The sequence below is a fragment of the Bos indicus genome, chromosome 7, assembly GCF_029378745.1.
Source record: "Bos indicus isolate NIAB-ARS_2022 breed Sahiwal x Tharparkar chromosome 7, NIAB-ARS_B.indTharparkar_mat_pri_1.0, whole genome shotgun sequence".
Taxonomy (NCBI): domain Eukaryota; kingdom Metazoa; phylum Chordata; class Mammalia; order Artiodactyla; family Bovidae; genus Bos; species Bos indicus.
Window position 1 is genome coordinate 80212273 of NC_091766.1, and position 14510 is coordinate 80226782.

The 14510-nt window shown below is 43.6% G+C and overlaps 1 protein-coding gene across 1 annotated transcript in view; it reads left to right on the top strand.

Moving 5' to 3' along the window:
* The window catches only part of WWC1 (WW and C2 domain containing 1), a 158139-nt gene that overhangs the window by 80708 nt on the left and 62921 nt on the right, over window positions 1–14510 (top strand). The window contains exon 3 of the mRNA XM_070793974.1: window positions 5908–6111. Within this exon, the coding sequence (XP_070650075.1) occupies window positions 5908–6111 (204 nt within the window). The remainder of the gene's footprint in view (window positions 1–5907; window positions 6112–14510) is intronic.

Below are 14510 nucleotides of genomic sequence, written 5' to 3' on the forward strand. Positions count from 1 at the left end.
GTATATTGGGTTAAACACTGGTGTACAGGAACCTGCACTAGTCCTTTCCTGTCTCTCATTGCTGAGTGAATCCCCCTCATTGAAATCTGATGGCAGGAGTGGGATTTTCTGGTGCTTCTGGGAGTCGTTGGAGAGATGGAAGGCGTGTCATGCAATGGTAGAGTATATTCTTGAGGGGATGGTAGCAGAAACGAGGGTGTGTATAGGAAGGTGAGTAAATGAAAACCACAAAAGGAAGAATTCTCTCTGGTAGTTCTGCCAGCAGTCAGGCTGCAGGGTTTCTTTTGGCTGAAAGGTGCTCTCATTGGATGGAGGGTACCACTTCTAGAGGATGGAGCCAGTGATACAAATGGTGGTATGCACAAGGCCCACTCATTCAGAGCTGTGGACTCAGACCAATCCTCTGTGAGTGACTGCAATTACAGTTTGGTTTTGTTTACGAATTTGATGTATTTATTTGTGGCTGTGCTGGGTCTTCACTGCTGCAGGGGCTTTTCTCTAATTGTGGTGAGCAGGGGCTACTCTCTGGTTGTGGTAAACGGGCTTCTCGTTGAGGCGGCTTCTCTTGTGCGGAGCACAGGCTCTAGGTTTACAGGCTTCGGTAGTTGCAGCTCCTGGGCTCTAGAGCACAGGCTCAGTAGTTATGGCACATGGGCTTAGTTGCTCCATGGCACGTGGGATCTTCCTGGACCAGGAACCAAGCCTGTGTCCCCTGCACTGGCAGGCAGATTCTTTACCACTGAACCACCAGGGAAAGCCCCTGAAATTACTGTCATAGAGATAATAGAATTGAACAACAAATTAAATCCACCATCAAGCATTCATTCATTCAGCAAATATTTATCGACCCCCTACAATGTTCTAGGCACTGTACTGGGAGCATGGGGTACATGAGAGTGCAAGACGGCAATGACCCTTGCCTTCATAGAGCTTTCATTTTGGCAGAAGCAGCAGAAGATAAACAGAATAAGTAAGCCAATTATGTAGTGTATTTTTAAATTATCAGGGTTATGAGAAAAGTGGGAAGCAGAGCGTGGGGCTGAGGTGTGCTGTGTGCATTTGTGGGTGGCAGGGGAGGGGCAGTGTTGAGAAAATGCTCTCTGAGCTAAGACTTGAAGGAGGTGGGGAGAGTGTTTCAAGCAGAGAGGGTTGACCGAGCGAAAATGCCAATATGTGATCACATTTTACTTCTCAAGGGGTGACAAGGAGGCAGGTATGCATTTAGCAGAATTTGTAAGGAAGTAGGGAGGAGGGCATCAGGCCAGGTGGTAGCAGGGCCTGGATGGGGCAGTGATCCATCTGAAGGGCTCAAGCTTTTATTCCACGTGATGGGAGCCATTGAAGATCCCCCAGAGGAGGAAATGGCAACCCACTCCAGTATCTTTGCCTGGAGAATCCCATGGACAGAGGAGCCTAGTGGGCTACAGTCCATAGGGTCACCAAGATTCGCTCATGACTGAAGCAACTTAGCATGGAGAATTTTAAACAGATGAGTGGTGTGATCTGTTTTATGTCTTAAAAAGGGTCATTGGCTGCTTTCCTGAGAGTAGACCATGGAACAAGGACAGACATAGGGAAACCTGTGAAAGAATGTTGCAGTAGTCCAGGTGACAAAGGACACTGGCCCGGACCAAGGCTGTAGTGGCGGAGGTGGTGAAAAGTGGCCTGAGGCTGGAGGTGTTTTCAAGATAAAGCCAACAAAGCTTCCTGATAGATTACATGTGTGGTGTGGAAGAAAAAGGAATAAGTGAGCCTCTCTGAGCAGGTGACAGGATGGAATTGCCATCCATTGGATGGAGAAAGCTGTAAGAGGAGTGATGTGTTTAGGAAGGAAGAACAAGGGTTTACTGGGATGGGTCACATCTTCCATGCCTGTTATCCATCTGAGAGGAGATGTTGGTCAGTTTAATGTAGGAATCTGGTGTTTGGAAAAGAGAACTGGGCTGAAGTAGGCATTTGAAATGGAGCTGTTGGCATAAAGAGAGTACTCATTTATTTATTAAATATTTATTTGTTAATTTGTGGGCATTTATTTCTCAAATTTACAATGATTGTAGCTTCGTGTTCTTGCATTGATTTTATCTATCATGATTGCTGCTGCTAAGTCGCTTCAGTCGTGTCCGACTCTGTGCGACCCCAGGGATGGCAGCCCACCAGGCTCCCCCATCCCTGGGACTCTCCAGGCAAGAACACTGGAGTGGGTTGCCATTTCCTTCTCCAATGCATGAAAGTGAAAAGTGAAAGTGAAGTCGCTCAGTCGTGTCCGACTCTTCACGACCCCATGGACTGCAGCCACCAGGCTCCTCCATCCATGGGATTTTCCAGGCAAGAGTACTGGAGTGGGGTGCCATTGCCTTCTCCGGGATTAGATGGTTTTAATCAGTGATCAAATTGTGTTTTCTGTTTTCTTTTCACACTATGTCATGAATATTTGAGAGATGCTACATAGTCTTCATATTTGCCATTTTTAATGTATCAAACAGATGCATCAATACATTATGACACATAAAACAACTGACCTTTGGGTTCTTTCCATTTGTTTGTTATAAAAAATAACACTTGAGGGAGAGTCTTTAAGCATATTGCTCTATTCTCCTGTGATACTTTCCTGGAGTCACATTTCCAAATGTAGGATCGCCAAGTGAAAGGTTGTGGACACTTGTGAGGCTTCTGGTAACTCTTCCTAGTTGGATAATATTTCTAAAAGATGGAGTCAATCTGCATTACTACAAGCAATGAGGGTACTGTTTTCCTCATACCTCGATCAGTATATGACTAATTTCACTTCTTTACTTCTGATACATTCATCACAGGTTTAAACTGTTACTTCATTGTGTTTCATTTGCATTCCTTTGCATAGCAACAAGGTTGGACTTTCTCCAGATGTTCAGCTGTTTTTAAGATAATTGTAATTCAAGCCCTTGCAGAATTCAGTAGTGTGAGTCACATGGGTGCTTGTGTGGTGCATGTAGAAAGCAGGTGTGTGGTGGGGTGAAGAGTATGTGAAGCCCATGAACTGTGAGCTGTATGGAGAGGGTACGGTATATTTGTAGGTAGATGTTTGGGGCCTGGGGGAGGAAGGAGAACTGGGTCTCAATGATGGTTGTATTCAATCAATTAAACATTCATTGGAAGTAGCTACCTTTTAGGGAGAGAGCGAATGAAGGGGAAGGGGATACAGGGATGATTTTTGTGTGAAGCTGATTTTGTGACATGCTGAATGATTTAACTATGTCCATGTTTAACTTTAATAAAAACAAGAACTGAAAAATAGTTGAACAAGGACTTCCCTGGTGGTCCTGTGGTTGGGAATCTGCCCTGCAAAGCAGGGGGCACAAGTTTGATCTCTGGTGGGGGAACTAGGATCCCACATGCCATGGAGCAGCTAAGCCCACGCGCCGCACTGAGCCTTGAAGCCAGAGTTAGAGAGTCTGTGCCCGCAGTGGAAGATCCCACATGATGTAGCCAAGAGCTGACACAGCCAGATACATAAGCAAGGAAATAAGTAGTCGACCAAGGGGGTCTCTGAGAACCTGCCCTGGTGTAAAGTTAACTACTCTGGTGAGATGGAAGTTAAGGAAGGAGAGTGAGCATAGAAGGGGCTGGGCGTGGGAGAATGTCCTCTGAGTGTCATTAGTTCAGGACAGACAGGCCATCTTCACACCTTGTTTTCTTTTCCAGAAAAAGGGAGGAGGTGAGCTTGAAGAACAGCTATTCACAGATAATTCAAACACTGGCCTCAGTGAATAGCTTTGGCTTTACTCTCACCATCGTATGTTTACTTTACCTGGGTGTAAGCAGTGAGGCGGGGCCCCTTATTCTCTTTAATAATCAGAAAAGTAGATTCAGAGAGGTTAAGCAACCTGCCCATTGTAACCCAGTGATCACCGGCGGGCATGAGAACGTGGCCCTGCTACCTCTGTGATCATTCTCCCTGTCTCTTCTTTCTTTCACTGGAAAAGCTGTTGGGGCCTGTTCAGGAGGACTGAGAGTGAAGGGCCTGAGAGTGGAGGCTCTAACTCAGTTCCCCAGGAGCCAGACACACGGCAGAAATGAGTGCAGAGGGTAGCTTGTGGACCCCTGGTAGCCACATCTTCTGAATGATCCAGAAAAGCCAGAGATCAAGATTTTAATGTATAAATCTCCTTGCTAATCTAGAAGAATGGTATGATGAACCTATTTGCAGGACAGAAAGAGGCAAAGGTGTAGAGAAAGACTTGTGGACGCAGGAGGGGAAGGAGAGCTCGGGATGAATTGAGAGAGTGGCGTTGACATATGTACACTACCATGTGTAGAGCAGACAGCTAGTGTGACGCTGCTGATGAGTGCAGGGAGCTCGGCTCCGTGCTCTGTGATGACCTGGAGGTGTGGGGGTGGGGCTGACAGGAGGCTCAAGAGGGAGGGGTTATGTGTATACATATACCTGATCTGAAAAGAGCTGGACACAACTGAGCAACTAACACTGAAAACCTGATTTACTTCGTTGTACAGCAGAAACTAACACAATATTATAAAACAATAATGTTCCAATTTAAAAAAATAAAAAATGAATTTTAAAAAAATCTCCTTATTTTTATATACCAGTAATCAATTCAAAATTACTAAAGTTCTTTGGGCTAAGCAAAACTTACCTGCAAGCTGAATTTACCATATGGCTGTGATTATATAATTTCTGGTGTGTCTGTCATCCCATACCCCACCTTCCAGCTGGGAGATGACTGAGGAGTTGGCAGTCGATGGGCATTGATTCTTTGACATTAACATTGCTTTGACCTCTTCCATATCTGCTCAGCTGCCAGCTACCCTTTTAAAACCATTTTTTTGTCCTATTACTTTTTTCTAAATTATCACTGTGTATTTTTATTGGATACATAATTTAAAAAATAAAAAAGAATGAAGAAAAAGCATCCTACCAACAAGACATTATCTACTGTCGATAATTTGCTGTTTCCTCCTAATCTATTTGAGAATGTACATATATATTTTGATAAATACAAAATTATTTATGCAGTTCCTACCCAGTTGTTATTATTGTTTAGTTGCTAAATTGCCTCCAATTCTGTTGAGACCTCAGTACTTACACCCATTTTTTTTATCGTAAACACCTTTCTGGTTTTTTTTTCAAAGACATGGTTTTTAATGGCTGTTTTAGTGTATTGTGTAAATATAGCATACATATTTCAGCAGTAATTTCTTGTGTGACCTTGAGCAAGTCACTTAACCTCTTTATGTCTCAGTTTTCTCTTTTGTTTAACCAGAGTAATAAAAGAATTTTCTCTATAGAGTTAATGTGAGGATTAGAGGAGTAAATAGATACAAAGTAAATGAAATAGTGCTTGGCATAGAGTAAACATTAAATAAGTGCTTGTTTATGATGAAGATGATTTTATACAAATGCATCTTTGCCTGAATTTATTACTTTTTGTAATAAATTACTATGGGAGGAATTATTGGATGAAGGGTATTAACATTTTAAGTCTCTTGATTTTCATTGTCAGATAGCCCTTTAGGAAGGCTGTTCTAATTTACATACTGTGTGGACACAGTATTCTGTACATCTTTTGAAATATCAGTTATTTTATTTTCCTTTACTATTTACCGAAATGAATGACTTTAAGCATCTGTAATATCATTGAACCTCTCTGTATTACAGTAGAATTCACATCTGTTCATTCTGGCTATTCTCTGAGTAACTGCAGGTTTGGAAATTGATCCTGGTTTTTTGTGTATGTTTGTTTGCTTAATCCAAATGAAGAGTCTCTGCTATTCAAAAGGCAAGTTTAACCCATTTACATTTACTGTAATTTTATATTTATTACACTTTTTGTTGTCTGGTAGATTCTACAGGCCACCAACTCAACAGACATTTTTGAGGTGCTAATCTAGGATCTCTGGGGTCTGTTCCAGAAACCACTCAGATCGAGGATCCCCGGGTACAGTGGCGGCGGGAGCAGGAGCACATGCTGAAGGATTACCTGGTGGTGGCCCAGGAGGCCCTGAGTGCACAAAAGGAAATCTACCAGGTGAAGCAGCAGCGCTTAGAGCTTGCACAGCAGGAGTATCAGCAGCTGCATGCCGTCTGGGAGCACAAGCTTGGCTCCCAGGTCAGCTGTGAGTACCTCCCACCACCAGTACCCCCACCAACATGACCTCAAGGAAGAGGAAATGGCCACACTGACTCTTGCATGTATTGCCTCTCGATGCTTCTCAGATCTACCTGTGTTCTTTCCTCTCCACTCCTTGCGCAAACCACCACCCTTTTCCTGCTCCTGCTTGTGCTTTGCTATGATTCATCTGCCATTTTCATTCCATTTCCTTTCATTCATTTTTCATCTCACAATGCCAGTTGACTTACCTATCTCCTTATTTGAAGCCCTTTAGTGGCTGGGAGAAGCAGGGGTAGTTTTTGGTTAATGTACAGTGTTTCAGTTTGGAAAGATGAAGACGTTTTGGAGGTGGATGGTGTTGATGGCTGCACAACAGTGTAAATGTATATATGGCCTCTGAAATGTATATTTTGAAATGGTTAAACTGGTAAATGTTATGTTATATGTATTTTTTTGCATCACTCTTTCCATACACAGCCCCATGTGATCAGACTCCTGCCAGCCACTCCCACCTCCACGGATGCTCCCAGTCACTAGGGTCTAGATGTACTAAGCACACCCATTCTGCTTCCCTAGCCTGCCCTACACCTTTCTACCTCGGGGTTTCTGTCGTTGCTGCTCCCCTGCCTAGAAGGATTTTCTGTTGATCCATTTGCACAGCTGGCTCCTTCTCACCCTTCCAGTCATCTCCTCTGAGAGGCTTGCTTCTGACAACTCCATCCTCAGATGCCCTTCCCCAGCATTAGCCTCTGTAATGGCTGTTTATTTTGTTCATAGCACTATCACAGTACATCTGCTTATACATCTGTTGGTATTTCCTAGTGGAGGAAATTTCCCGTTTCCCTTGTTCACCCTCATGTCTGCAGGAGGAGAACAGGCACCCCAGTCCCTTCATTCTCAGTGTAGGGAAATACCAGATCCATAGCTCTCAAAGAGCCCATTGACCTTTTCTGATGTTTTGGGGTTTTTTTTTTTTTGGTCTTCTGCCACTATTTTTAATAGCTAATCCTTTTCTATGTTTACTGAGTGCTTACTAAATGCTCATCTACGGTCTGAATATGTTATTTCACTTAATTCTCATAACAGTTCTGTGGGGAAGCACAATTAATATCTTCCTGTAACAGATGAAAAATCTGCAGCTTAGAGAAGACTGATAGCATACCCAGGGTCTTACAGCTGGTAAGAGGTGATAAGTTACAAACACAATCCTCTCCCTCAACATCTGCAGTTTGGGCCAAGGGGCCAGCTTTAAGATGGTGTCAGGGTTTCCATGCCTTGGCTGGGTAATCAAACACTCCCCCTGTGTGAAGCCCCCACTTTGAGAAATTTGGTCTGGAAGGAGGACAGTGAGTAGGTTACTCAGTGTCCCAGCCCTGCCCTTTTCCTTGGCAACTCAGGGAAAAACCCAGAATCTCAGATTACAGAAAAGAACTGCATTATACTCATTAGCTGTTTCTAGGTCAAATAATGTCCTAGAGACCATCATGAGGGTTTTAGCACTTAATCTGTCTTAATCAGCTGGGACTGCCATAACAAATTACCACAGACCAGGTGGCTTTAACCACAGACACTTATTTTCCCACAGTTGTGGAGGCTGGAATCCTGAGATCAGGGTGTCAGTACAGTTGAGTTCTGGTGGGACCCTCTCCCTGTCTTCTCACTGTGTCTTCACATGGCAGAGAGAGAAGAGAAAACAACAAGCTCTGTGGTGTCTCTTATAAGGACACTAATCCCATCATAAGGGCCCCATCCCTATAACCTCATCTAACCCTAATTACTTCCCAAAGGCCCCCTTCTCCAAATACTATTACAATAGGGGTTAGGACTTCAATATATGAATTTCTGGGGAACACAATTCAGTCCAAGTCCATGGCATTATTCTTACCAGAGCTCTGGAGGGAGATATTAATATCCCTAGTGAAATTCAGATTCAAAGAGATAATTTTTTTTCTTTCTGTAGTCTGAAACAGTGACATAGTGTATAAAAAAACAAACCTTCCTATTTTGGAGGTCAGGATGTATACAGGGAACCCAAGTATCACACCCTGAATAACTTACTATCTTTGGGGGGTAAAATGTATTTTTTATGTTGAAGAGCTGCAGCCACCGCCACCTTACACAGGGGTTAAATTAGCATCACCAATAATGAGACAAACTGACATTATATACTTTCTGATGTGATGCAATAAAAAAAACATCACCGAGGATTCTTGACAAAAAAAGATTTACTCTCAATCGAATCATGAAGAAACAACCAGACAGATCCATACTGCACAGTATCCTACAAGATAATTACCCAACACACTTACAAAAAATAGTGCTGTGAAAAAAAACAGAAAGAGGGGCAATGTTCTAGATTACAAAATGAAAAAAGTCTAAGGAGGCATAAACCCAGTGAAGTGTTTGCACCTTGACTAGACCATGGATGGAGGGGAAAGCAGCCATAAAGATATTCTCAGGCAATTGGAAGATTTTCTTAAGTATAATAATGACTTTGTAACTGTGTAGGAGAATGTCCTGTTCCTAAGACATTCATGTGACATCATGTCTGCAACTTAATTCCAAAAAAATCCGGGGCGGCGGGGTGGGGGGTGGTGCGGGTATGGTAAACGAAAAAACTATGATGTCAGTCTAAGTGAGATCAATGACTCATTGCTGGTTTTGGATGTGGGATGGGTTTTTCCCAATAATCATTTATTGAGGGCTTTTATGATCCAGGCAGGCATCCTACTGAGAGAATAAGAGTGGTGGGTGGGATAGACAGAACAGATGTGGGGAAATGCTAAAAGTTGGTAGATCTAGGTGAAGGATCTATCAATATTCATCACATTATGCTTTCAAATTTCCAGTAGATACAAAGGTTTCAAAATAAAAATTTAGGGTGGGGAAAAGAGCCAAGTGGCAGCAGTGACACATTCTTAGTGGGAGCTGTCCTGTGTGTTGTGGATATTTAACAGCATTCCTGGTCTCTGCCTATAGTATCTCCCACCCCGAGTTGTGATAACCAAAAATGAGTGTAGACACTGCCCCAGGGTGGGCTAAGTTGCCCCCAGCCAGAAACCACTGGTCTAGGTAAACCACTTAGCACAATTCCCTTAGAATGTATTAAAAGCTCAATAAATATTCTCCTGATAAGAAATACATCACATAATCTTTTGAGAATGTGGACTCTGTGGCTGGACTGCTGGGGTCCAGTCCAGGATATGCAACTTCCTAGCTGTTCAACTTTGTACAAGTGATGCTGCTTCTCTCTGCATGAAGTTTTTCATCTGTAAAATTGACAGGGACTTCCCTGTGGTTAAGACTCTGTGCTTCCAATGCAGAGGGCAGGAGTTTGATCCCTGGTTAGGAAACTAAGATCCCACATGCTGTGTGGTGTGGCCAAAAATAAGTATAAAACTGACATAATAATAGTGTTACCTTCCACCGGTGTGTTACGGGATTTGTACTTGGAATACTAGTTATCACATTCTTAAGCTCACGATAGATAATATTAATATTTATTTGATATTATTAATTCATTGGCATTGAAATGACCAAGATTTTAAACCAATCCCTGGAACCAGTAAGAATAAACAATTCCTTATAGAAAGTAATTGAGGCAGTCCTGTCGTATGACTTCAGTGCTACTACTGAGTGCTCCATCAGGTTCAAAGACACCATCATTTTGAATGTTAAAGAAGAAATCAATAGATAGCTAGTGGGAAGCTTCTGTATAGCATGGGAAGCTCAGCCCTGTGACCTGTGATGACCTAGAGGGGTGGGATATGGGGGTGGGAGGGAGGCTCAAGAGAGAGGAGATATATGTATCTTATAGCTGATTCACATTGTTGTACAGCAGAAACTAACACAACATTGTAAAGCAATTATCCTCCAATTAAAAATTTAAAAAAAAGAGAATCATCTCAGATCACTAGTTCTAAGATATAAATCAGCAAGGGATGGGGGCATCCCTCAGCCCAAGCATCCTAGTGAAACAGGCATGACCCAAGGCTCCTCATGACTTTCTTAGGGTTTGACAAACCAGGTTTGCCTTCCAAGTCAAACTCTCTGGCATGTTGATAGACCGGTGAGGTCACATGCCTCCCTCTAACTCAGATGGCCTGTCAGGGCTTGTGAGAGTTTTGTCACCTGGCCTTGGCTGCTGTAGCGCTTGGCTACAGGTGGGGCTCTGCCTTGGGGAAGGAGGCTTTGTTGTCATCACTGGTACAGTCTCTCACCCCATGGGGAATGAGAAGAGAACTCTCATTTAACATGCATCTATCGAATTTCTGCAGGGTGATATGCTGGCCACTGTACATATGTTGTATCAAATAACCTTGCTACACACACACAATCCTACAAGATACTGTTGTTCCCATTTTACAGATAAGAAAACTGAGGCCCGGAGAGGGAAAGTAGCTTCCCCAAAGTCACACTGTTAAAAAGTGGCAGAACTAGTTTTTATACCCATAAGCATCTGACTTCAAAACCAATTCTCTTGATTTAACCCAAGTCAGCCAGTCAAATTCTAAGGTTTGAGGGCTACACTGGGGTTCTTCCATCCTCTGAAAGATGAGAGCTCAGGAGAGCTGGGTTCTTTGGGACCTCACCATGCTCCTTCCTCCTCCAGACCTTGGTTTCCCATTTGGAAAATCAGTTACTGGGCGCCTTGCTGCTAAAAATGCCAGTTGAACCACCTACGTGCTTTCACTCATTCTTGAAACTAAGAAAATGTCAGATAAGAGATTTTTAAGGCATACATGCACAAGGACAGGGAGACTTGGAGGAAAAGGCAACAGTAAAATGTGGAGACTTAAAGGCGGAAGGACAGATAGCAGCCTATTTGACAGACCAGAGAAAGGAGGAATTGGGCTGACAGTGAGAAAAAACAGGCCTCTGGTCTACCTGGAGCATGTGCAAAAGCGTCAGGAATTGGAGGCAGTGGCTGTCTCTGTGGAATGGGAATGAAGTTAGGAGGCCCTCAAAGAAGACCGGAGAAAAGTAGTTTCTGAGACACAGACCACCAGATCTCTTCCCCAAATCAGTGAGACCCAGGCCAGTGCCTATCTCCAAACTGATGAAAAAGGAGGTTTATTTTTACGAGAGAATAAAACAGAGTCTCTGGACCACAGGATACCAGGCAAATTCAAAACTGAGGTGCACCGTACTGAAAACATGGTATTCAAGTGAACATGAACTTGAGGATTGAGACCCCAGCCGGCATGTACCACCTGACTCCCAGAAGAGTACCAGGCTATTGCCTGCCAGGCTGGACAGTAGAAGAATCTGGGGAATCTGAGTCTCTTTTTTTCAGAGAAAAGAGATATAAACAGAAAAGATGAGATTTCCCTAGTGGCCCAGTGGCTCAGGATCTACCTGCCAATGCAGAGGACATGGGTTCAACTCCTGGTCCGGGAAGATCCCACATGGCGGGGAGCAGCTAAACCCGTGTGCCACCACTAGAGAAGCCCGCGAGCCCTAGAGTCTGTTCCGCAGCAAGAGAAACCACCGCAATGAAAAGCCCGAGCACCACAACCAGAGAGTAGCCCCTGCTTGCCGCAGCCAGAGAAAAGCCCACACAGCAGCAAAGACCCAGCACAGCCACAAATAAGTACATCAGTAACATTAAAAATAGAAAAGATGTAAAAACACCGACAGCAAGGATTCTTGGATGAAACAGTCCAGATAAATCACATATACCACACAACCCACAGTGAATCGTGTAACCCATCTCCAACAAACTCTGCTCCAGCCAGCTTTTTGGGTCCCCGGTTTAAGTGTGAGCAGACGGCTGAGTTTCTGGACATCTACGGGAAGCCTCTTACATGAACAGTAGAGATGAAACAAACACCTGGCCGCGGGGAGGCCTTGTAGGAAATGGAGAGTGTGTGTGGAGAAGAAAACATGGAGCAAAGCTCACAACTGTGAAAGTGAAACAGGATGCTGCATTTTATAAATAGGAGCGTTCAGAGAGCACAAAAGAGCCTTTGGAAATTGAACTACGGGAGTAGAAATGAAAAACCCACAGGAAGCCTGGAAGGTAAAACTGAGGAAGTTTTCTAAAAAGCAGAACAAAAATACAATGAGATGGAAAAATAGCATCAGGCTAAGAACTCTATCCGAGTAATGAAAGCTCCAGATAGAGCAGAAGAAACAGAGAAGCATCAGTGACATAATTTAGAAAATTTCCCAGAACTGATAGAGGAGATTGAAAGCGCTCAGTGAGCACCCAACACAGAGGATAAAAGTTAACTCGCACCAAAGACATATCATTGTGCCACTTCAAACACGGGGAACGATTCGAGATTCTAAAAGCTTTCAGAGAGGAAAAACTAGGTCACACAAAAATGATCAGGACTCAGAATAGCTCCTGGCTTCTCAGTAGTAACACTGGAAATCTAAAAGACAATGGAGCAATGCCTTCAAACATTTAAGGAAAATAACTTCTACCCCAGAATTCTATATCCAGCAAAACTACCTTTAAATCATGGATGTTATTGCTGTTGTTCAGTTGCTAAGTCACGTCTGACTCTACACGCACATTTTCCAAAAGTGTTACTTCCTTCATGCTTCCTTTCTCAGGAAGTGTCTGGAAGTGATATTCTACCAAAATGAGGAGGTAGTCACAGGGGGAAGACATGGAATTTAGGAAGGAGGAGAGACGGAGGCAGTGGGGGTGAGGGTGGGGGGAGTCCCAGGATGCCAGCCATGCAGGGAGAATACAGACACACACCCAGCGAGGCAGAGCCCAAGAAGGGAACTCAGGGAGAGGAGACTTAGATAACTGGCCAAGTGTGAGGTTGCTCAGTGATAAATGTGTGGAGAGTAAGCACACCTAGAAATGATAATTATTAACTTTAAGAAAAACAACCCCAAAAATGTGCTGGAAAGAAAAAGTAAGCAAAGTTGGCTACATGCCTTGGTCCTGAATAGCGTTTACAGAGTAAGAGTAATACAAACATTGAAGGTGTCTCTGGCCAGAGTTATCTGTAAGGAAGATGAGGAGCTGAGAGGGGGTGCCCTGTGTGGGGTAGCGGTTGGGAAAGGGAGTGAGTCTAACACTCCATCCTCCAGAGAGAAATGAATACATGATGCCTAAAACAGAAAAAAAAAAAAAAAAATCAAGAAACAGTGATGCTTGCATATCATCAGACACACAGGGTCGGATGCCCAAGAAACTGGCTGAACCCATTGAAATGGTTCCTTTTTTGCTAGTAAGATTAGCGAATTGGGAAATGCTCTTTTTTAATAGCAAATCTGGGGTGTATAAAATATGTGGAATTTTATATAGACTGTTAGAGTGTTCATACATAACTTGAATAAAAACTAAAAAATTAAAAACTAGAAAAAGATGTCATCTTAAAGGCAATCTATACGGTCCTGTTTGAATATGAGATTATTTTGTTGTGAGTCACTGAGGGGACCTGGATACAGAAAGGAAGTTCATGACCTGTTTCTTGGGAGTGCTGGTCAGTTGAGTGTGTTTCTTTTGTGAAAGTCCACCAAGCTGCACACATACGATTTGTGTGCTTTTCCATTCCTATATGTACTTTTTTACTTCAACAAAAAGATTGCTTAAAAAATAACAAGCCACATCCTATTTCTGCAGCTTTGGACAGAAACAGTACATGTCACAGTGATTCTTCAGAGAGGGTGATGATTCCAGCCCCTGGTGGCCCCGTTGGCAGAGTCTCATCCTTCTTGGGTTCTCCCTTGAGGGTTTCTGAGTGTTCCCATGGAAGAACTCCTGCCTTCCACAATCTGCCCTGACAGCAATGGTCCCCACAGCCACCCTCTCCTTGCTAGGGTCAGGACTTGCCATGTTTCATGGGCTCTCCCAGGCTGCTACCACGCTCCCCTTAACACTTCCCCCAGTGAAGGCCAAGCCCAGCAGCATGGGTGAACAGGGTACTTGCAGGATCGGGTGCTCACAGAACAGGCACACTTCTTTTTCGGTGTATCTTATTTCCTCACTGATGACTCTCATCTTTTCTCCATGTTTTCACTAACCATCTGTGGGTAACAAAGATAGTCAATGACCTTAAAATTTTGTCCGGAAGTGCCTATCTGGGCAGTTGCCTAAGTCAGTGCTTCCAACTTTGTATCCAACCAGGTCTCTCCTCTGAAACTCCCAGTTCCAGCAGAGTTGAAGGAGTTAGAGCACAGGAAGTGAAAGCTTCAAACTAGAAACAAAACACGTATCCCTGTTCCATGCTCAAAACAAGGGCTGTAAGGTCCTTCCTATCCAGGTGTTCCTGCTACTCATCTCTTCTGAGAAAGCCCAGCCTTAGTCACCATCACCATCATTCCAAACTCAGCAGAGGTGAAATGCTGCCCATGGTGCGGGACATCTTGTCAGTTTCTACGCGGAACAATTTTATTTCCCAGACTCCCCAGTGTTCCATTTTAACTTTCCTAAAG